Below are 24,876 nucleotides of genomic sequence, written 5' to 3' on the forward strand. Positions count from 1 at the left end.
CATCATTGTGACAATAAAAACGAGAAGCACCCCATGCATTTGCAGAATGTACTACAGGAGATTGTATAATTGCTTAGCAGAACCTTCAAAGGGTTTATAGTCCAATAAAAGGTTGGCATGTAAAGAACTAAAATACAGGATGATAAATAGAGACATAGAAATATATGTGTGGTGCTTAAGGGCCCCACAGATAACAGGGAGCAAGGAAGTCAAAGAAGGCCTCCCCTGGAAGTCACCTTTGACCTGGGCCTTAAAGACTGAGTGCACCAGGCAGAAAACAGGAGAAGTGCATTCTAGGCAGGGGAACAGTATATGCAGTGGTGCGGAACATAGTTAAGGCAATGGGAGGATTGGTATTACCAAGTATACAGTAAGAGCTGGAGAAAGAACTGCATAGCTGGCAAGGCCTGTAAACATCAAGCTAAGGACTTCATGTTGTAAGCAACAGAGAATTAAAAACAAATTAAACAAGGGGAATAAAAGCATATGGTTGCTTTTTAGAGAGACAATAATCCTGGTGGTTATTTAGACTAGTGTTTTTCAACTGTCAGTCCACTGACTGGTGCTGGTCCACCAGAAGTTTTCTGCCGGTCCACGAAAGAGTTAACCACCTTGATATTGTATGAAGATCATAGACTTGGTTGAAAAACACTGGTTTAGAGAGAGGATTGAGCAGATAATTGATGCCGCCCCTTGAGGTAGTAACCATGGTGTGACATTGCTGTTAACTGCTTCATCTAATCCATTCTGTGAATTAGACAGGGGCAGAGAGAATGTAAAGCCCATTTAAAAGCACTTTGTCTCCCCCTCTGTACACAAGAATGTGTGGCACCTCCTGCTGTTTGGGACACCTGAAGCCTTTGCTCTGGGTGTTATCCTTACTGCTAATATACAGTATCTGTTTTAGTTCCTTCAAACAAGACACACAGTTTTGATACAGATTATTTGACTTAATTGATTTTATTATCCCTCTGTTTTTCTTTTCCAGTCTAGCAAAACATTATACAGCATCCATTTTAGCTGGAGTATACTTGCACAATACTTCTGAGCTTCTGTTGTATAATTAACTTCATACAACAACAAAATGCCATAAGCTTGACATGCCACCAATGGACAGCACTCTGTGTTGTGACCCGTCTGTATATCCATTCAGATTGATAGCATGTTGTGATCAGAGTGCTCAGGAGCTGTTTGATGTGGCTGTCATCTTTTTCACTAGGGACTCAAAAAGCTGAATAAAGCAAAATTCTCAGAGCATTTCTCTCTTCCTTCATGAATGCATCCTCAGCATTTCCGGGGGAAGCCAGCAGTTGAGGGGGATCCAGTTATTGATATTATTCCCTTTAGCAGAATGTCGGAAGCTTCATCTCAAAGAGACGTTCAAATGAAACCAGTTCTGGGGGAGTGCAGGCAGGGGAAATGATGTGCTTGCAAAAGAAAGTCTAGAGGAATTGTCCTTCTGTTTCTTTCCCTTTTTCTCTCTCCATTTTTCCCAATTATAAGATAAACAGTATTTTTTAACATGTAATTTCACAAGAAGACAACAGAATTAGGAAGAGGCACACATTAAACAATAAGGCACACACACAAAGCAGCAGATACTCAAGCCATTGCATTTATGGCTTGTTTGGAACCTAATGCAAATAGCACTGGGTTTAGTGAGGCATATTTCCTAAAATGGCAAACATTCCAGCATTACCATGGAGATATCTGAAGTGGAGGTTAAGGCAGTACTGTACTCTAAGTGCTCAAGGCATAGATTGAGAAACTTGCATGGATTAGTAGCTTGGGCGGCCACAGCCAATTTCATATTAAATTTTTTAGAGCAGCTTTTCTGCATCCCCTTCTTAAGCAAATGAATGTTGAAGCTGGAGACTCACTGACAAATCTTCATCCAACATCACTGGCTTCCAGACATAACTCTCATTGGTAACATATATCAGAAACAGGTCTTATCAGCTAAGACAGTCATAGTTCCGACCCTTTAGAGCAGCAAAGGAGGTGGAAAATAAGAGACTACTTTGCAGCTTCACTGAAAATATTTACTGAGATTTACAGTGCACATACCATATATTCCCATGTATAAGATGCTCCTTTTTTAAAAAAAAATTGGGGGTCGGGTCTAAAACTGGATGTGTCTTATACAGTGGTTTTAGATATTTTGCATTTCCCAGTTTTTCACGCTTGTTTTTGCACTCATTGTTGAAGACTGTGACTCATCATCAGACACAGATGAGGACAAGCTAATGAACGGGAATTTTGACAGTGATGAGGAGTTGTATGAATTTTATGATGAATAAAACTTCAGTTCAATAACTTTATGTAATTTTTTTTTTCAAATTTTGGGCCCCAAAATTAAGGTGTGTCTTATACATTAGAGCATCTTTTACATGGGGAAATATGGTAGTTCTGTTACGTGAAGGAAGAGGAACACAGAGATGTGTAAGTCTTCATCTCTGACTTCTAGAAATTTTAATCTAATTGGAAGGTAAAAAGGTCACTGATAGAGACAAAACAAGGCAGTAGAGAAAATAATCATCCTGGATGGGGTGAGCAGCGAAGACTCCAGTGTGTGAAATATGAGTAGGAGTTTAATAAGAGATGAAAAGGAAAAGCATCCATTCATTCATTTATTGATTCATTCAATGATTATATACTTAGATCAAGGAACATACTGTTCTAAGTACCTCAGAAGATAACAAGATGAGTAGGGTGTATGGTTCTTCTTCTTAAGGAGCTTACCAGCTAATGGGGAAAAGGCAATATGGAGAAATGACACACATATTACTACAGGTAAAAAATATTTTAGAAATTCAAAGATGGGAAAGATGTCTTTTGAAGGGATTAAGAGAAGCAGCTTAAAAGGAATATTAGAACGTTAAATAGGATTTTGACAGGTGGAGGTGGTAGTGATTGGAAAGAACATACCAAGCAGATGAGATGGGGAGGTAGGGAAGTTCTGGTACTGAAGCAGCAGTCGGAATAGAGTATATGCAGGGAGGCAGTGAGTGTAGGCTAGAGAAACGGGGAAGCTAGTGTCAGGGGGCCTTAAATAGAAGGTTAAGGAGTTTATGATCAACTGAGAAGTTATTAGGTCTCCAGGTTACTATGCAGGAAAGTGATATATCTGAGCTCTGTTTTAGAAAGATTAATCCAGAAAGAGGAGAAATAGAAGGGGAAAAAGTTTAGGGGACTAATTATTATATAACTCTATTACTTAAGATATGATGTCACCAGAGGGTAGCCAAGAATAGAAGCTTCTGACAAGGCAAGAGAGTGAAACATTTTAAGAAATAAAGAACAACTTGTTTGTTCATTCATTTCATTCCTTCATTCATTCATTCACTCATTCATTCATATATAACAGTCAGTGACTATTTATTGAGTATCTACCATGGCCAAACTCTGGTGCTGCTAGGTGTTGGCGAAAGAGTAAGAATAAGAAAGGCAGATCTCTTCCCCTTAAGGAGATTACATTCCAATAAAGGAGGGAGATAAATTACCAGGTAATCAAACAAATAAATAATTGCAAATTGTGGTAAGTACACAAAGAAAACAAAGAGCAGGGACTAGCAAACTTTTTCTGTAAAAGGCTAGAGAGTAGATAATTTAAATTTAGACTTTAGCCACATACAATACATAAAGAAATTGGCATGGCTGGGTTCCAATAAAACTTAATTTACACAAACAGGTGGGGGTTGGACTTAGCCCACAGTCCGTAGTTTGCTGACCCCTAATAGAGAATTAGGAGGAAGGGGGGCATTATATGTAAGGGGAAAATAGCAATCAAGTCTTTCCTGTGGTAATTTTGAAATGTCGCTGACACATCATGCAGACACAAATAGGTAGTTATTTGAGAATTGAACTCAGAGGAGAATTCTGGGATAAAGATATAAAAGGGAAGTTACTGGTATAAAGGTGGGAAAGGATGGGATGATATGGAAAGAGAATAAAAAAAGAGAGGTTTCAGGTGCCCAAACAGCAGGAGGTGCCACACATTCTTGTGTACAGAGGGGGAGACAAAGTGCTTTTAAATGGGCTTTACATTTTCTCTGCCCCTGTCTAATTCACAAAATGGATTAGATGAAGCAGTTAACAGCAGTGTCACACCATGGTTACTACCTCAGAACTCACTGAACACCTACAAAAGGTTCATTGTGGGTATGACTCTTAGTTTACAAATTCATTTATGCAGGAAATATCACATTGTTTCTTTAAACCAATTTAATGTCATCCTGAGTCCCTATCCTAATCAGGCTGGTAGGGAACTCAGGTTTATCCATTTGATACTTCCTCCTCCCCACTCTCAGTTATGTGAAGGTGAAGGTTCCTAGGAGATTACTCTGATCATTGGCCCACCACTGAAGCAGCCCTGCCCCAGCAAGCACAGTTCTGCCAACCCTAACAGCTTGCTGTATTAGAATCTTTGATGGAGCCAGAACCCACGGACCTGGAGTCCAGCCTCTCCAAGTCACCCACTGCCTTCTCCCCTCAGGCCCTGCTGCTTCCCCAGGGCATTGAAATGGAATGGAGGTGGGTCCTTATTACTCTTTGACACCCCCTACAAACTTCCCCCATGGATGAAATTTCACCTTCTCCTCACTTGTTGATCTCAAAGGCATTTCTCTCTCTTTTTCTCCATTGGGACACTTGGTTTAATCTTCTAGGTAGGTTTAGAGTTTTATAAAATTCAGGGAACTGCCTGAGCAGTTGTGGTGCAGTGGATAAAGCGTCGACCCAGAACACTGAAGTTACCAGGTCAAAACCTGAGATTGCTGACTCTGAGCACAGGCTCATCAGCACAGGGTCACTGGCTTGAGCTGGGGAATGTCCATATTATCCCAAAGCTCACCAACTTTAGCCCAAAGGTTGCTGGCATGAAAAGCCCAAGGTCGCTGGCTTGAGTAAGGGGATACTGACTTGCCCCTGTCAAGACACATACAAGAAGTAATCAACGTACAACAAAAGTGAAAGCAAATGTGAGTTGGTGCTTCTTGCTCTCCTCCCTTGAAACAATCAATGCACAATGAGAGTGAAAGTGACTACAAATTGATGCTTCTCTCTCTCTCCCTTCCTGACTCTCTCTCATACTCTCTCTCAAAAAAAAAATTACATATAATTTCTTTTTAAAGTCGGGGAATGTATGTATTTGATTTCAGCCTCTGCTTTTCACTCTTTAAAAACTCCTGAGTCAAGATGATGCTGTGGGCATTATCTGACTATCAGATTAGAAAAGAGGGAGGCAGGGGCATACAGGTAACAAAACATGTTTATATCCAAAACTTCACCTTGTCACCATTTGGTTAAGGAAGAAGTATGAGATGAAACCAAAAAGTAGATTAGGATCTCTTTGTAGAGCTATTGAAATGCCAGGCTAAGGCTTTTGGACTTCTTCCTGTAGGTAGTAGACAATGATGGATCTTTACTAGAAATGTTCTGGAAATAGTACGCAGAATGCTTAGAGGAATAAGCTTCTAAGGCTGTGTGATGGTTCAGGTTTTAGGTTTCAAGAACCTGAAATAGAAAGTTTAGTGAAAATGTGAAGCAACATTTCTGAACAAACTAGAGATGCTCAGGAAAAGGATCGAAAATAATTTAGTGTTTGGTATAATAGGGAAGGATTGGGAGCAGTTCAAGGTAACAACTCTGAAGTTTACAAGTGACACAAAATGATGAGACTAACCTTATCTCTCCTGCTGATCTCTCTAGCTTTTAATAATGTTTGCCATTGCTCTCATTCATGAAACCGTCTCCCTCTCACCTGTGCTTTGATTGCAGAAGAGTTTTCTCAAGTCACCTAAACTCAACAAGGCCCTGAATCAAATTTCTCATCTTTTTGCAAATGGACTCCTCAACTTCACATTCCTGTTTATTCAGGCCATTTTTATCTAACACTCTTCCAGACTAAAAACTTTACCTCCATTTTTAATTTGTTCTTTTCCTTCATCCATTCTGCATATATGTTATCAAGTCCTGCTGTTCATTCCTTCATACCACTTTCTTTCTATTTCCACACCAGACCTTTATTATCCCACATATGAATAACTGCAATAGCTTTTTAGTGGGTCTTCCTGTGACCATCCCAAAATCTTTCTCCAAAACTCCAATCTCTGACCTCTGACTGAGATTTTGACTGTTGTCTGGCTAATCTTTCTAAAATAAAATTTTCATTATGCCATTCTCTGCTCAAGTTTATAACATTAAGTCCCAATTCTAGTTGCCAAGGCCTTCTGGAGTACCACAGTATAGTGTCTGGCTTATAGTTGGCCCTTCATACATGTTCTTTAAATGAACAATCATAGAAGATAAGATATATAGAGTAGGATGAACCTGGCTATTCAAATGTTCCACAAAGTCTCTAATATCTCCCTTTACCTACAGGCTAGCACTATATTTAACCCAAGTTCCAAGACTTCTGATGCTATTTTCTTTTTCTTCAGGTACTTCCTTTATTTCCTCCATTCTAAACCCATCTCAAATGCCACTCTTGTCTCCCACAACTACATTAACCCATGCAAATCTCAACTTTTTCTGCACTCACATTGAATTTAAGTCAGTACCATTTAGTTTACCAATCAGTTGTTCTAATTGTAGCATCCACTTTTTTTCTGCTTTACCTATACTGAAAGCTCCCTGAAGGCACAGAGAGAAGAAACTGAGGCTGCATAAATTCTTGCTCAGTGAATGATTGATTTAACAGTACTTTAAAATCCAATTAAATAGCCATGGGTATTTATCTAATTTGAAAGACTGATGTTTACTATTTTAATGGATTCTGCTGATACACCTATTACTACAATCTGTAGTTGAACTGGAAATCTCCTGGTTTTAAAACAAGTATTGTGGGTCTTGGCTGGGTGGTTCAGTGCATAAAGTATCGACCTGGCACACCAAGAGCACGAGTTAGATCCCCAGTCAGGGCACGTACAAGAGGCAATCAATGAGTGCACAACTAAACAGAACTAAGTGGAACAGCAAGTTGATGCCTCTCTCTCTCTCTCCCCCCCTCCCCCTTCCCCTCTTTTATTCTCCCCCCTCCAATCAATGGAAATTTTTTAAAAAAAACCCAATTGTTTTTGAAATGCTGTATTAATAATTCATGCAGAACACGATTGTGTCTTACGTTTTAAAGATTTCTAGGCAGCACAGTAAAATCATGCTTGTGGTATTACCATAAAGGCTAACTGGCTTGATTCGGATATTCTTGCATTTCCTCATCTGCCAGAATCACTTTTTTTGGCATAGTTTTTAGTAATTAGAACAGCTATTTCCAATGTCATAACTAGGGCAAGGAAACCTAATACAACTGGTTTGAGACATGGGGATTTTTCACATCTGATTATCTTGGAAACTCTCTCCAAACCCAGAATTAGATTACCAAATAATCATGTTAGAACAGTTTCTAGTACTTTAGTTTACTGTCCACTTTGAAATACAGATTTTAAATATTTTCTTGAGGAGTGAACAGAGTGCCATCTTCAGATTTTCTTTGATTGTTGAATAATTTATGCCCATCTGTTGATGGAAGCTTAGGTATGTATAGTCTCTTTCAGTATATTGATCTTTACTTATAGCAAACATATTCTTCAATGGTAATTTTTCTTTTCTCCATTTATACTGACTTGCACTTCTCCACGGGGCCATCTAATATAATCATTAAAGTTTAGAGACTATCAGTCAGATGCAAAATCTTATTAAGGAATAGAGAATAATACAAAGTATTAGTTTCCTCCTGAAAAGTACTTTATTAATTACTTTTTCATTGGTATTTTCCCCAATAGAAAGATGTGGCTTGCATTGACAGTCAAAGAAGAGGCTTGATTAATGTCTTATTTTGCACTTTTATGTACCTTTGAATCCTTGTTGTTCTTTGGGACAATACTTAAAACTGGGTAGTGCCCTGGCAGGCAGTCTGTCAGTAGAGTGAATCCAGAAACTACTTGCCTCTTTATAGAGCATTATAAATACCAAAGATCATTTAATTTCTTCTGACTTTGAAGGTCATAAGTAGAGGCAGGGAGAAATGCAGCTGTAATGCATTTTACCTGAAACTATTTTACATTCTTGGTTTTAGGGCCAGACCAATCACATATGCAAAGTTCTGTAGCCTGTGAGGTCCCCAGCTCTAAGAACTGTCCTCTCTCCCTATGGAGCTACTAAGATTTTGCTTTGATGATTAAATAAGAGAACAATATCATCATATATGTGCACAACTCCATAAAGTTTAAAAATTACTTTAAAACATTCCCTTTTATTATACATGTATTAAAATAACAACATTAGCCATCATTTAATGAGCTAAGCACTGTTAAAGTACTTGCCCCCAAATCATCTCATTTCATCTTCCATAAGAAGTCTGGGGGCTTATGAGCTTTCACTGAAGGCATGTCTCCCAAGTTTGGGAGTAGGGGCTTAGATATACTGAAAACTGTTGCTGGCCTTGACCTCTCACAAGGTCAAGTCAGTGAAACTCAGAATTTTCACTGGCAAATGTCCTGAGGGGGGTGGGGGTGGAAGGGACTGGACTCCAGGTAACTTCCTGGGCTGTTTTCCTTCCTGCTTTGTGTTTGTATGCCTCTCATGCCAAGAAAATTCTTTATTATGAATGATTTGACACTTGAATTCCTCCAAGTCAGAGCTGCAGCTTCCCTCCAGTCTCTGTGCTTCTCAAGTTCTCTACCAAAAGGTGGGGTGACTTACAACTGTAGTGTTTTAAGTAAGACAGGGTACTTACTGAAGTCTGAGAAATCCCAGCCCGATTTCTGCTGAAAGCAGCACTCCTGACACTCGGGACTCTTGCTCACTGAAGCTAGCTAGGTCTTTTGTTCTAGTGTTTGTCTACTCTCCCCACGCCCAAAGGACTTCCGTCTACCTGAACCTGAAAGAGAATTCGGTGATAGTGATCTACTCTCAGGTGTCAACATTGTTGAAAAAGCCCACTTTCTCTTCTATTATCTTTAAAATCTTGGTTAACCAGCTGCATTCACGTGGTATTTGCTAGACTCTCAGGTGACTGTTTTGTGCCTCTCTTGATTTCTATTCTAAAACAAAACAAAACAAAACGGCAAATCATCCGGGAGTTCTAAACCTCCCACCTTCTACCACATCGAGGGAAGAAACACTTGTCCCCTTTTTCCAGTACTCCCAAAAGCCGAGGGCGAAGCTGATCTGAGCCTCTGAAATGCGCCCTACCCGCCCCCTCTGGTTTAGCCACCCGTTCTCTACATCCGCCTTTGCAGCCCCAGGGCCTTTGAATCCAGGCCCCGGGTAAGGGGTAAGGAGTGGGGTGGGGCTGCAGGCGGGAGGGAGGCAGCACGCATCGGTCCCTAGTGGCGCTGTCTGGCTGCTCCATTCTGGATACGTGGCGCTACCCGTGGAGAGAGGGGGAGGGGACTCGGCCTTCCCCTCCTGGCGCAGAGCCTCGGGACACGCCGCAGGGGCCTCGGGACACGCTTCAGGGGCGGGAGAGAGGACCCCTGCGGGGACAGTGAACTTTTTTGGTGAAATCTTAGCAGATGAAAGTGGCCTGATAGGGGTAAAAATCCGTCTTGCTTCCCACTGGGAACGCACTGTGAGCTAGATCTATGTTGCACCGAGAGGGGAGATGACCCGATTTGGGGGAAGGGACACACTCGCCACGTCGCATGCGCAAAGCCGGCGCGGCCCCTCCGGACTACAGTTCCCAGAGGCACGTGCCGGGGGCGCGGGCGCTTAGCGGCTGACGCCATCTTGAAATCTGACCCTCAGTCTCTGAGCCTTTGCGTCAGCTACCGGCGGCGGCTGGTGCGCGGCGATCCTAGAAGCTAGAAGGGAGGACGCGGAGGCTAGCGGGAGAGACGGCCCGGGGAGACGGGGAGGTTCCGAGCGCGGTCTAGGCTGCTGTCACTCAGCACCGTCCCGAGGCGTTTCCTCCCTCGCGCCCTCCCGCGGGGCGGGGCTGACACTCCGGTACCCAGAGCTCGCGAGCGCGCGGAGCAGAGGTGATCCCGCGCACCGTGGGGACCCCGCCGGACTGTGCCATGCCGGCCCGCGGCCACCGAGGCGGGAGGCGGAGCGCAGCCCGGCGCGGGTGAGCGATCCCCGAGCAGCCGCCGCCGCCGCGGGGAAAGAGAGAGGGAAGATGAAGGAGATTTGCAGGATCTGTGCCCGGGAATTGTGCGGGAACCAGCGGCGCTGGATCTTCCACACGGCGTCCAAGCTCAACCTCCAGATTCTGCTCTCGCATGTCCTGGGGAAGGATGTCTCCCGCGATGGCAAAGCCGAGTTTGCTTGCAGCAAGTGTGCTTTCATGCTGGATCGGATCTATAGATTCGACACCGTTATTGCCCGCATCGAAGCCCTTTCCATCGAGCGCTTGCAGAAGCTGCTGTTGGAGAAGGACCGTCTCAAGTTCTGCATCGCCAGCATGTATCGCAAGAATAACGAGGACTCCGGCGTGGAGACCAAGGCAGGGAACGGGACGGTTGATATTTCCGGCTTACCTGATGTAAGATACTCTGCGCTGCTCCAGGAAGACTTTGCCTATTCAGGGTTTGAGTGTTGGGTGGAAAATGAGGACCAGATTCAGGAGCTACACAGCTGCCATGCTTCGGAAGGCCCTGGAAACCGACCCAGGAGGTGCCGTGGTTGTGCAGCTTTGCGGGTGGCTGATTCTGACTATGAAGCCATTTGTAAAGTGCCTCGAAAGGTGGCCAGAAGTATCTCGTGTGGCCCTTCATCCAGGTGGTCCACCAGCATTTGCACTGAAGAACCAGCATTGTCTGAGGTTGGGCCTCCGGACTTACCAAGCACAAAGGTAGCCCCAGATGGGGAAAGCATGGAGGAAGGGACACCCGGATCCTCTGTGGAATCTTTGGATGCAAGTGTCCAGGCTAGTCCTTCACAACAAAAGGATGAGGAAACCGATAGAGGTGCAAAGGAACTTGTAAAGTGTGACTGCTGTTCAGATGATCTGGCTCCACAGCATGTGTGTATGCACAAGCTGGAGCTAGCACTTAACATGATGAAAGGTCTTGATTATAAACCCATCCAGAGCCCCCGAGGGAGCAGGCTTCCTATTCCGGTGAAATCCAACCCGCCTGGAGTCAGGCCTGGCGATATCCTGACGGATGGAGTTAGTTCCTGTTTCCTTAGCAGGTCTTTGAAACCCTTTTACAAGACACCTGTCAGTTACTCCTTGGAGATTTCGAACCTGCAGGAGCTGTGGGATGATCTCTGTGAAGAATATTTACCACTCCGCTTCCAGGTATACAGAATGGCTACATAGCGCCTTCTTGATTATAATAATTATCCAGCCTTAACCTTCACGTGGTTTTTTGTCTGGATAAAGATTAATAAAATTCTCAACTTGAGACAATCATTGAGCCCATTTTTGCTACACCTCATGCTTGTGTCCCATTTAGTACATGTAATTCATAATCAAATAATTTGCTTTTCACAATCCTCTTTCTAGCAACATCTTTTAGCCTTTCTATTAATTACCAAAATTGCAGACCTTTTAAGACAAAAAAAGTAAAGATTCCTAATTCACTTTGACCCCATGAAAACATATATCTTATTTCTCTTTCTTTTTTTTTTTTTTGTATTTTTCTGAAGCTGGAAACGGGGAGAGACAGTCAGACAGACTCCCGCAAGCGCCCGACCGGGATCCACCCGGCACGCCCCCCAGGGGGTGACACTCTGCCCACCAGGGGGCGATGCTCTGCCCCTTCGGGGAGTCGCTCTGCCTCGACCAGAGCCACTCTAGCGCCTGGGGCAGAGGCCAAGGAGCCATCCCCAGCACCCGGGCCATCTTTGCTCCAATGGAGCCTTGGCTGCGGGAGGGGAAGAGAGAGACAGAGAGGAAGGAGGGGGGGAGTGGCCCCCCGCACGCCAGGCCGACGCTCTACCGCTGAGCCAACCGGCCAGGGCCAACATGTATCTTATTTCTGGCACTAGAACTCTTCCCTCCTCCCCTCTTCTTTTTTTGTTTTGTTTTTATTTTTGATTTGTAGGTGTTTTCTTTCATTCAGTAAGGGTGTTTGTTCTCTCTGGAGTTTTATCCAAGGTATGCCTCAAACTTATTAGAGCAGAGGATAAAGGTTTGGGGAAACCTATTAATTCACCGAAATACTGTAACATCCAGGCAATAGTTATACTAAATTAATAGGTCATTTGAGGACTAATGGTGACTTGCTCATAAAAGAGATTTGGGAATTCAAGTGTTGTCATTTAAAATCTTAAGACAACTTTTCACAGCCAGTTTGTCTATTGAGCTCCTTTAGAAGATGTTTGATGCTAAGAAAGGAATCATCCATTATCAAGTGAATTTCTAAATGACTAGAAGATGGCAGTTGATTTTTTTTTTTTTTTTTTTAACAGAGACAGAGAGAGAGTCAGAGAGAGGGATAGACAGAGACAGACAGACAGGAACAGAGAGATGAGAAACATCAATCATCAGTTTTTCATTGTGACACCTTAGTTGTTCATTGATTGCTTTCTCATATGTGCCTTGACTGTGGGCCTTCAGCAGACCGAGTAACCCCTTGCTGGAACCAGCGACCTTGGGTCCAAGCTGGTAAGCTTTTACTCAAACCAGATGAGCCCGCGCTCAAGCTGGCAACCTCGGGGTCTCCAACCTGAGTCCTCGGCATCCCAGTCCGACGCTCTATCCACTGCGCCACCGCCTGGTCAGGCACAGTTGATCTTAATTTAAGTTGTTTATGTCTGGCCAGTTGATTTTCATGACAGCTTTTAAATTCAGCTTCCTACAAGGACCTGACAGATGCTACTATATTTTGTTTCTGCAGCAACAGTGAATGCTAGGTTATTTACTTTGTGGAACATGTGGCAGGTTCTACTTGATACAGATTCTTTACTGATACTATTGTGAAGGTGGATATTCTAGAAGGTGTTTTTGGAAAGCCTGCCATAGCCAACATCATCCTACAAACTTACAGCTAGATAACAAAGGAAACTATAGATTGTCACTTGAAATTTTTTGAAAAGTCATGTTATTATATAGGAAATTTGCATCACAGTGACAAAATTGGTAGAAACAGTATGTATGTTTCAACAGTTATGAAAAGGTTTTAAATGTTTTCGTTTGTGTAAAGTATCGAGTATTAGTTAGTATGCCTAATGCTTGGGCTGCTTTTCTGTTGCTTCCTTTGTTTAGAGTGCAGCCTCACAGCTAAATTTGGACATTCCAGGATTTGTGTGACCAGACATAGATGTCACAAATTAAACATGGTGTTTTCATGTTAGGATTTTTAAAAGTAGTCTAGGCAGGGTGGGTAGAAAAAAACTGTTTTTACCCCCTCATAGATGGTCTATATTATAGAAAAGTAGAGACTTAGAAAATTGCAGAACACAAGAGTAATTTTTAAATACACATTTAATTGAAAATACTGTCCTTTGGTGCCTGCACTCATTAAATTTTGGTGTTGGAAAGGATGTTAAAGATCATCTCATGCAGGTCCTCAGTTTAGAGATATGGGAAGCTTATGTTTTAAATAACAGCCCAGGCAGAGCCAAAGATCCCTAACCATTCTCAGCCAAGACCTTTTTTCATTTCTGTATATTACATTGCCTGCTATACATTGAATTAAATTTTAAACAAAGCCCTTTTCTATTGTATAACCTGAGGGTTCCAGGAGGATTCTTGAGGGATTCTGTGAAGAAAATTGAGCACACTTAAGTAATGTTGACTGTATCTTTAGGTCAAGTCCCTTTACTTCACTAAATCTGGACATTAAAAAAATAATCGTTTAAAACAATAGTTTATGACCTTTCTGCTGTCACCTGGCTTACATTCTTTGCTGTTGAATGATAAAACATCTAGAAGAGGGAGAACATAATATTCAGCTCGAATTAAGGCATTTAATTATTATGCCATTTTCTCCATGTGGGGAAAAATACAAAGATAAACGGCTCAACGTGTAAATAAAATGTATATTTTGGACCCCTGGTCTGTTCTTTAGATGGAGTTGACTTTTAATTTTAAGCTCCCTATGTCTGTTGTGCTTTATGGCAAAGCCAGAGCAAAGTGGAACAAAAGGCAAACTGGGTTTTTTCTATTTCTCTGAGAAAATGGGGAAAGAATAGAAATAAATGTAAATTATTTTTCATAGTTGTCTTTTTAGTTTGTAGAAAGAAAAAAAACCATGAAAGAAAAAAGATTTCCTTTAGTTATATTCTACTATAAATATGAAGAAAACCTTTTATCCTGAGAGCAAGATTGTTCTGTAAGGTCATTTTGAGTCCTTTGTTTAATCCTCTGCTTATCCCATTGTGTGCACTATTAAAATGTCACCATCACAATGCCTCCTGATTGCTCTTCTTCTCTCTCTTTTTTTTTCTTCTTTATATTAAAGACACAGCAACAGTGTCATTCTCCTGCTTACACGTTTTCCAGTATTATATAAGTTGACTTACTTGCCTTCTAAAAAATTTATGCCTTCTACAGAATTATACCCAAGGTTGCTTAAATATCTAAAGAAAGGTTTGAAGCCTTATTCTAGCTCAGCGGTAGTCAACCTGGTCCCTACCGCCCACTAGTGGGCGTTCCAGCTTTCATGGTGGGCGGTAGCGGAGCAACCAAAGTATAAATAAAAAGATAGATTTAACTATAGTAAGTTGTTTTATAAAGATTTATTCTGCCAAATTTAGCGAAAATCCGACATAAAGTACTTGGTAAGTAATTATTATCAATATTATATGCTTTAACTTGCTGTAACTCTGCTTTATAAATTTTATAAAGTAAAGTTACTTCCCTACTTTAAAAATCACCATTACTGTGGAACTGGTGGGCGGTTAGAAAATTTTATTACTAACAGAGTAAACAGATACAAAAGTGGGCGGTAGGTATAAAAAATTGATTGCCCCTGTTCTAGCTGGTAATTATTCCTTCTTTATTGTCTGGCCCAGCACTAGGAAAGCTATGATAGGAAGAGTGTGGTTCCTTAGTAAACACCAACTCAAGTCTGGCCCATGTGCAATTTCCTTTTCTGTCTACATTCAAAGAGCACACATCTTTGTTTCAAGCTTTGCAATGCTAGGGTCTGCTCCTGTCTGACCGTAAGTCAATTATTACCCTCAGAGTTTAGGTACGTAACATAAATCAGGCCCTTTGGAGTGCAGGTCCTTTGGAAGGTGTGTTAGATGCTGGTCAAAGATTAGACCTTTATATTTATGCTAGCTGATGCTTCTTATGTATCTCCTCCTATTGAAAACAGGATAGAAAATTACAGCAGCTTGAGAACTATGACTTGCTATTGTGATGACTAGAAAAGTGCCAAGAGAAATGCTATTAACCCAGAAGATCTAAATGACTGCCTTTCAGCCTAAAGGACTTACAATATGCGTTAGCCCTGGAAGCAATTCTTTTTTTTTTTCTTCTGTTACTGGATTAGTCCTAACTGAATCAAAAGCAGCTTAATTAAAATTATTACCACATGATTTTACTAACTGATAGTCTAGAGACTAACACTGACCAGCCAAATTAAATAGCACTGCTTTCAAGCTCTAAAATTTTCATAGGTGCAATTGGTTTATGTACTTGAGAATTCACAAGAATTCACTATGAGCTGTTGATCAAGAGAGACAGTGCTTTTCTGGCATTCTGTGATCTGAAAGGACATTTTCTGAGATGTAAAATAATAGAGTATTATGAATAAACAAGAACCAAACATCTTCCAGCTTTTAGGTCAGTACATGATTGAATTGGGAGTTTCTTATAACAGTTTATGCCAAGGTGGGTTCAGATGAGATCCTGATTCATATGTACTTATCTATGATATTCTTTGGCTTTCATGCTGCTTTTGGAATATCTGCATTCAATATCTATCTATCTATCTATCTATCCATCCGTCCATCCATCTATCTATATCTATCTATCTGGTCTTATTTCTAAGAGAGCCACTGAAGGATTAGAACATTTGCCTGAGAATTAGGAGACAGGCCTATTTTTTGTTTGCTTTTTATTGTTTTTTATTTACTAAACAAAATCTTTTGGTCTCTATAATATTTCAGGTATTACAGTAGGGAGTGGGTGGTTTTATAGAGGTGAAGGTACAGTACCAAGTTTCAGTTTAATTGGAACCTTTTCCTGATTTCCTGTGTAGCTTTGGACAACTTACGTCTCTTAAGTCACAATTTCTTCAAATGTAAGATGGGATTGGACCAGATGATTGGTGTTAAAAGTTTTCTTCACAGCGCTAAGATTCTTGAAAGTGGCATAGATATGACCACCTTTCCTGCTTTATTAAACTTGAGACTGTTTTCTCTAATTCTGTTTGTTATAGTTTAAATTTGAAAAATATCTTATAATAGACATTATTGATAAGTTGTTTTACTGGAGGAAGTAAGCCAAGTTTTGTAGACAGTGTTTTACCATTAAACTAAATGATAAAATTATTTGTCTTTTCAAATTGTTGTACCTAGCTATTAAGTAGTTTACCTCTCCCATGTGTGACATAATCCACATTGCTTCAGGGCAAGGCTCCCTGTTCTATCATAACAAATATCTCAATTTTTTTAGGAGTCATTTTCCTTGCTTCTTTTCTCTTTTTCTCTCTTCCACCATCCAGTCCTGTTGACTGTCCTTTCAGACTGTATTTACCCATTTCCCTTCCCATCTGTTACTACCACTATAATCCAGGTTGTCTTTCACTATATTACTGCAACTGCATCCCACCTAGTCTCTCTGTTTCTACTACTGTCCCCCACAATCCACTCATCACAGAGCAGCTTGAGCAACCTCCTAAAAAATCAAATGTGATTGGATTACTTTTCTGTTAAAACACTGCCATGAGAGTGAAATTCAATCTCATTGACCCTGGTGTAGAAAAGTTTTGTATGACTTAACCCCTGCCGCCTTATCCACCTCACCGTATATGACTATCCCCTTTGCCCATTATGCTCTGTCCCTGTGCTGTCCAGCAAGGTAGCCATGAGCCTATTGTGGCTATTGAGCACTTGAAATATGGCTAATCTGAATCAAGATGTACTGAGTGTAAAAAGTATACCCCTAATTTCTAAGACTTAGTATGAAAAAAATGTAAAGTATCTTGTTAATAATTTTTATATTGAATGCATGTGTATGATAGTATTTTGGATATGATGTATTGAGTTAAATAAGATATTTTATAAAAATTGCATTCACCTATTTATTCTTACTTTAGCCAGTGAAGATACTAGAAAATTAAAAATTACATGTATGGCTCATTATATTTCTATTGGAAAGCAAAATTCTAGTCACTTAGGCCTTTCTCTTTCCCAGGCTCATATCATTTCCATTAGCTGTTCTATTTACCTAGCTTGTCCTATAGACAGATCTTTGCAAGATGGGCGCCATGTCATTTACATGTCCACTTAAATGTTGCCATATAGAGACTTTCTACTGATCACCCAATTTGTAGTAAATTAGTCACTTAACCATGCTTTCTATTTTACTGCATAAGGCTTGTTACTATCTGATATTTTATGCATTTCCTTGTTCCTTTATTTACATAGCTCCTCATTCTGACTTCCACAGTGCTTTATGTACTGTGGCATCTACCAGATGTGATAGATAGTATAGGGCGGGAGTGCACTGAGCCGAGGAGATAGTAATACATGGTGAAGTAGAAGAATTGATAGAGCCCTGGAGGAGTAGAAAAGATTTTTCCTCTGAAATCTTTATGTTCCCAGTCAGTTTCTGGCAGAGAGGGATTCAAGGTAAGCTGTAGTTCCACTGCCTGCAAGGTGGTAGTCAGAGCTTGAAAGAGTGAAGGAAAGAAAACATGCATAGCAGTTGCCTTTTTTCTCCTCATGGTTATATTTTTTCTAATTGGAGTAGGGGTGGGGCGGGGAGGGAGGAGATGAAAGTAATGCCCAAGAGTTCCTAAAGCTTTATTTTAGTAAGTACTAGTAGCTCATAATGAATATGTTCATCTTAGTCTGATTAATCATCCCATGTATAAATAATATAATTTGTTTTTTTTTCGAATGAATTGTTTTGGTAAGTTGCTATAAGATATACCTCCTTCTCAGACCACTATGGATTGTAAAGTTAATTTCTAAATATTTTTACTTTTTATTTTGAAATAATTAAAATTTAGAGAAGTCATAAGGGAGATACAGAGGACGTCCATATTCACCAGTTGCCTAATGTCTTATTACATTGGCTCCCACTGTCTATATAGACACATTTTTATTTTTTCAATTTCTGAACCATTTGGGATTTAGATGCAGATATTATGCATCTTTACACTAAATACTTCAGCATTTAAAGACAAAGATGACTCTTATAAAATGACAGTTATTTAGCATTGATAAAATGCTATTATTTAATGTATAGTCCATATTCAAAATTTGCCAGTGTTTCCAATCATGGGGATAGGCACGTCATAGAAAGATAGTTGGAATAAAACTTTTCCTCTCTGAGGGATGGCATAAGTTGGATCAGTGTGCCTTTTGAATTTCCTGATTGAAAACAGGATAAAGTGAATATTCAATATCATAAGCATTTTCTGCTTTGAATTCTCCCCTCTCTTTAAACTCTGAATTAATTGCTTTAACTGAGTAGTAGTGTTTGAGTTTGTAGGGAGATTAGGAAGGGAAGCTAGGGGGTATAGTAAGAATGGAATTGAATCAGTACTGTCTTCAGGAATTCATACTCATAATTTATGCAACAACTCCAGTTTTCTCATTCTCAGGCAAAAGATGCTATAAACATTGGAAGATAAAATTTATTGTTGGCTACCTTTAACTCAACTTCTCTTGCTGCTTCTTCCTAGCCCATGACTGAAGAGTTACTCAAACAACAAAAGGTGAATTCAGATGAGACCATTATAATTCAACAGCCTGTATCTGATTCCCACTTTGCAGAACTTCAGGAAAAAATCCAGCAAACAGAGGCCACCAACAAGGTATGATCACCACCAGGCCCTCAGAGATCACAGTCTTTCCTGAGAATGTGACTGGCTCTAGCTGAGTCTGTTAAATTCTCTGACTAGGACTTGGAAGATGGATACTGTGTATTTCTGGTAATATTTGACTTAAAAGTATAGTTTTCGGCCCTGGCCGGTTGGCTCAGTGGTAGAGCGTCGGCCTGGCGTGCGGGGGACCCGGGTTCGATTCCCGGCCAGGGCACATAGGAGAAGCGCCCATTTGCTTCACCACCCCCCACCCCCTCCTTCCTCTCTGTCTCTCTCTTCCCCTCCCACAGCCAAGGCTCCATTGGAGCAAAAATGGCCCGGGCGCTGGGGATGGCTCCTTGGCCTCTGCCCCAGGCGCTAGAGTGGCTCTGGTCACGGCAGAGCGATGCCCCGGAGGGGCAGAGCGTCGCCCCTGGTGGGGGTGCGGGGTGAATCCTGGTCGGGCGCATGCGGGAGTCTGTCTGACTGTCTCTCCCCGTTCCCAGCTTCAGAAAAATACAAAAAAAAAAAGTATAGTTTTCTATTTCTCATCAGGATTTTAACCTGGTGCCTTCTAGGTCTGTGATTAAAACTTGAACATAGCCTGACCAGGCGGTGGCACAGTAGATAGAACGTTGGACTGGGATGCAGAGGACCCAGGTTCGAGACCCCGAGGTCACCAGCTTGAGTGCGGGCTCATCTGGCTTGAGCAAAAAGCTCACCAGCTTGGACCCAAGGTCACTGGTTACTCGGTCTGCTGAAGGCCCGCGGTCAAGGCACATATAAGAAAGCAATCAATGAACAACTAAGGTGTCAAAACGAAAAACTGATGATTGATACTTCTCATCTCTCTCCGTTCCTGTCTGTCTGTTCTTCTCTCTGACTCTCTCTCTGTCCCTGTAAAAACAACAACAACAACAAAAAAAAACCTTGAACATAATTTTTAACTGTATTCGGTGTCAACGCAGTAGGTTTGTGCTTTTGAATTTAGCTTAACTTTTGACCTCTACTGATGTTAAAAGCCTGTGGATTTTAACATCTGCTTAGAAAAAGAGTCCCATAATTTGGGATGCTGAGCTTCTGGCCTGTTGTAGTCCTGCCCTAGATTAGATAGCAGAAGCTCCTTGGTTTTTGTGTGAGGGAACCACAGTGGATCACGTGGACCAGTGCCCGGTATGGCTGCCATCATGGAGAAAGCACAGTGCGTGAGAATTGAAGCAATTAGATCAGGGGTAGTCAACCTTTTTATACCTACTGCCCACTTTTGTGTCTCTGTTATTAGTAAAATTTTCTAACCACCCACTGGTTCCACAGTAATGGTGATTTATAAAGTAGGGAAGTAACTTTACTTTATAAAATTTATAAAGCAGAATCACAGCAAGTTAAAGCATATAATAATAATTACTTACCAAGTACTTTATGTTGGATTTTTGCTAAGTTTGGCAGAATAAATCTTTATAAAACAACTTACTATAGTTAAATCTATCTTTTTATTTATACTTTGGTTGCTCTGCTACTGCCCACCATGAAAGCTGGAACGCCTACTAGTGGGCGGTAGGGACCAGGTTGACTACGACTAAATCAGAGTGTGGAAGGAAGTATGTCATGTTTCCTTCTACTTTCTTCTGCTGATTGGCTTAGGATGTTAATGGTCACTGTATGTGGGGAAATTAACAAGAAATATTCCCCCAAGAAATCCTTTAAACCTAAATGTGAGGGACGATTTTATGGCTGCATTTGAGGTTAAAAGAAATCACTGACCTGACAAACCACTGTACTTTTCTGAATTCAGATTCTTCAAGAGAAACTGAATGAAATAAGCTGTGAACTTAAATCTGCTCAAGAGTCATCTCAGAAGCAAGATGGTATCATTCAGAACCTGAGAGAAACTCTGAAAAGCAGGGAAAGTGAGGTAAAGTATTTGTCAATCAAGGACCTGCGAGGAAGTGATTTGTCACATCCAAATCACCATATATTCTATATTTTTGTACAAATGGATATTGGCAGACTAACATCTTACCCCAGGGAAATTGTAGCTTAACCTAAATTGTTGTTTCAGAATAGTCCTATTACCAAAATTAGTACAGGCAAGAAAATGGAATTCATATTTAGTGTACTAACATGGTTTGTATTCCCACTCTCCTTTTCAGATTGAGGAGTTGTACCAGGTGATTGAAGGTCAAAACGACACAATGGCCAAGCTTCGAGAAATGCTGCACCAGAGCCAGCTTGGACAGCTTCATGTATGTGGGTTCACACAGGCAAGACTCCCGTGGAGGGTGTGCCATTCTCTGTCAGTCTTATTTTGTTGGTCTCAGCCACCCAGTGCCCACTACCCTTGTGATCATGATTCTTACTCTTTGCAGAGTGCAGAGGGAACTGCTCCCGCTCAGCAGCAGGTGGCTCTACTTGACCTTCAGAGCACTTTATTCTGCAGCCAGCTGGAAATCCAGAAGCTCCAGAGGGCCGTGCGGCACAGAGAACGCCAGCTGGCTGAGGCCAAGCGCAGTATGCAGTTTGTAGAGGCTGCAGCCCACGAGCAGGAACAGCAGAAGGAGGCTTCTCAGAAACATAACCAGGTAAGCCATTAATCATTCTGTGGCCCTGCCTGCCGACTTTGCTCTGATGATAAAATTTTATCAGGACAGTCAATGTTGAAACCTTTAGTCACTTGCTTAATCTGAGTAATTCAGTTCAACATTTGTTGCCCTCATACTGTGTGCTGAATATTGGGCTGTGTTCCAGAAAATCAAGAGTGAATATCACAGGCAATTTTCTCATAAGTTACTTGTAATTTTTTAAAAAAATACTTTATTTATTGATTTTTAGAGAGAGGGGGGAGAGAGAAAGAGAGAAGGGGGAGGAGCAGGAAGCATCAACTCCCATATGTGCCTTGACCAGGTAAGCCCAGGGTTTCGAACCGGCGATCTCAGTGTTCCAGGTCGACGCTTTATCCCACTGCGCCACCACAGGTCAGGCCTACTTGTAATTTAGTATAATACAGTCACGTAGAATTTCAGTGTGGTAAGTGCTGTAGGCAGGATGAGTCTGGGGCCCTCTACAAAATAGAGGAGGCAGAGGAAGGGAGTCTCGGAAAGCTTTATGAAGGAGACAATATATGAAGTTATTCTTTTTTTGTGTGTGTAACAGACAGAGACAGACAGGAAGAGAGAGAGAAGCACCAATTCTTCATTGCGGCACTTTAGTCATTCATCGATTACTTTCTTATTTGTGCCTTGACTGGGGGTTAGAGCAGAGCGAATGACCCCTTGCTCAAGCCAGTGACCTTGGGCTTCAAGCTAGTGACCTTTGGGCTCAAATTGGTGAGCCCGCGCTTAAGCCAGCAACTCAGGGTTTCGAACCTGTGTCCTCTGCCTCCCCATCCAACACTCTATTCGCTGAGCCACCGCCTGGTCAGACTGCAGTTATTCTTAAAGGATGGGTATAAGTCATTGAGAAAGAAATGGGGGAAGAACAACCAAGGTCAAAGGAATGGCATGCACCATTAACTGTGTATATTTTTAAATAAAACACATAATTTTTAATGGTTTCTTCATCTTGTTAGATTAGAGCATATACTATCATTTTTTTTTTTTAGATTTAAAAGGATGGTAGAAATATCCTATCCTTGAGCTTATTATAAAGGATCCAGGTTAACTCTGAGGCAGTTGCGGTGCTGTCTCTGCAGTCTCAATTAGTCCTGTCTGCTCCAACCCAACAGGTACTCAGCTTGTTGGTGGAGAGTCTTAGAAAATGAGAATAATAAAGATAAGTGGACTTTGAGATTCCAAGATGGCAGCGGAGTAGGCAGACAAACAGACTACCACCTCCCATGACCAAACAAATTAATTTAAGAACAACCATCGTTTAAAACCAACTTTGGATTAAAAGATCAGGACTCGAAAACCAAGGAGCACAGAAGAATCCACAGCAGTCCTGGTAGGGAGTGCGGGGACATGGTGGGGGCTCTCTCATTCCCAGGAGCAAGGCGAGGCTGAGGCTGAGGGTCCAGAAGGGCTCTCGTTGCAAGGAGAGGTGGGGGTCCTCAGTCTCAGGACCAGAGCCTCAGGCTAGAAACACAGGAACTGGAGGAGACAGCCTGACAGCATTGAGTGGGGAGAAGAGCGAGAGTTCTGTCTGTGGGAAGTGGCTGGCAAAAGAAAGTGCACAGAAAATATGCTCACAGCCACTTGCTTGGGACTCCGGGGGCATGGAGGGCTGAGAGGACTGGTCTTGCATGAGGAGAGTGGGGAGAGTGAGACACGGGGAACAAACAGTGATGGGGAGAAGAAAATTTGAGCTGAGCTAACTCATTCTCCAGTGCCCAGGCAGCCATAGCTGGGAAAGGGGTTGCTCCCTCCACCCTGTACAAGTCTAGTGTGGAACCAGTTGACCCACCTCCAAAAAGCTTTCCAGCTCCAATAAGCAGGAAAGGTTGTTCAGAAAGGAGGAAGTAAAGGGGAGGGGCAGTGACTCAGTTTTCCAGGGAGATCTGAGCTACACCTCCCCCTTCATACTAAGAACACACACCACCCCCAGAGAGGCACTGGTCAGAACACACTTTCAGTTTTTTAGAGGCCACACCCACCACATTCCTGGACATAGTTTCAGCTGGGGCTAAAAGCAAAAACAACAACAACAACAAAAAACCCCAAGATATGCCCACTTCTCCCCTCCTAAACAGAGAAGCCCCCTGCTGGGATCAGCAAACATAGATGCTTCCTGCTGGACTTGGCAAACAGCAGGGAAATTAAGACTTTTAAGCGGCTCTACTAGTTAAGGAGAATTAAAATCCAAGCAACCAGCAGAGACTGAGGAATAAAGTCCTGGAGAAGAAACCACATTCCATAAACCAACCTCAGACCCACAACTCTTAACAAGCTTGCAAACCACACACAGAAAGAATGGGAAGACAGAGGAATGTAAACTATATGAATCAAGAAAAAAAACCAGAAAAATAACTGAATGAGATGGAAGTAATCAAATTACCAGATGCAGAGTTTAAAATAATGATTGTTAGGATGTTTAAGGATCCTAAGCTAGAATGGATGGACCTAATGAGCAACTAAATAAAGAAATTGCAAGCATCAAAAAGGACACTGAAATCAAAAAAGAATCAATCAGAAATAACAATTACAATATCAGAAATAAAAACTACACTAGAAGGAATCAACAGTAGGCTGGATGAAGCAGAGGATCGAATCAATGAATTAGAGGACAAGATAAACAAAAACACAGAAACAGCAGCAAAAAGAAAAGAGGTTCAAAAAGGCTGAGGAAACTATAAGACAACTCTGTGACAATATGAAGAGAAATAGCATCCGCATCATAGGGGTTCGTGAAGGAGAAGAGAAAGAACAAGGGATAGAGAAACGTTTGAAGAAATCATAGCTGAAAACTTTCCTAAATTGATGAAGGAAAAAAGTCACACAAGTTCAAGAAGCACAGAGAGTCCCAATAAAAAGAAACCCAGTGAGGCCTACATCAAGACACATCATAATTAAAATACTAAAGTTAAGAGATAAAGAAAAAATACTATTAGCAGCAAGAGAAATGAAGTCAATTACCTATAGAGGAGCCCCCATAACGATGACATCCGACTTTTTAACAGAAACACTTGAGGCCAGAAGGGAATGGCAACAAATATTTAAAATAATGCAGAACAAGGTCATACAACCAAGACTTCTTTATCCAGCAAGATTATTGTTTAAAATTGAAAGAGAAATAAAAAGCTTCTCAGACAAAATAAAAACTCAAGGAATTCATTACAACCAAACCAGTACTGCAGAAAATGTTAAGGGGCCTGCTGTAGAAAGAGCAAAGGAAAAAAAATCGAGAAAAAGGATTATAGATCTAAAGAATAAAATGACAACAAACAACTACATATCAATAATAACCTTAAATGTAAATAGATTAAATGCTACAATCAAAAGACATAGGGTAGCTGCATGGATAAGAAAACAGGACCAGTACATATGCTGTCTAAAAGAGACACACC

The 24,876-nt window shown here is 41.4% G+C and overlaps 1 protein-coding gene across 15 annotated transcripts in view; it reads left to right on the top strand.

Annotated features, from left to right (window-relative positions):
* Positions 1–24,876, top strand: part of PDE4DIP (phosphodiesterase 4D interacting protein) — a 201,226-nt gene that overhangs the window by 96,450 nt on the left and 79,900 nt on the right. For 6 of the 15 annotated variants that reach the window (XR_010730380.1, XM_066268139.1, XM_066268141.1 and 3 more), the window contains exons 1-5: positions 9,747–11,245; positions 18,759–18,890; positions 20,671–20,790; positions 21,029–21,139; positions 21,245–21,457. Coding sequence is in view for 14 of the 15 variants with exons in the window: in XM_066268139.1 (XP_066124236.1) it covers positions 10,121–11,245; positions 18,759–18,890; positions 20,671–20,790; positions 21,029–21,139; positions 21,245–21,457 (1,701 nt within the window). In the remaining variant the exon portion in view is untranslated. Of the gene's footprint in view, positions 1–9,746; positions 11,246–18,758; positions 18,891–20,670; positions 20,791–21,028; positions 21,140–21,244; positions 21,458–24,876 lie in introns of those variants that run through there. The other 9 variants (XM_066268148.1, XM_066268149.1, XM_066268151.1 and 6 more) reach the window with 3 other exon arrangements.

Source organism: Saccopteryx bilineata, chromosome 3, assembly GCF_036850765.1.
Source record: "Saccopteryx bilineata isolate mSacBil1 chromosome 3, mSacBil1_pri_phased_curated, whole genome shotgun sequence".
Lineage (NCBI taxonomy): Eukaryota > Metazoa > Chordata > Mammalia > Chiroptera > Emballonuridae > Saccopteryx > Saccopteryx bilineata.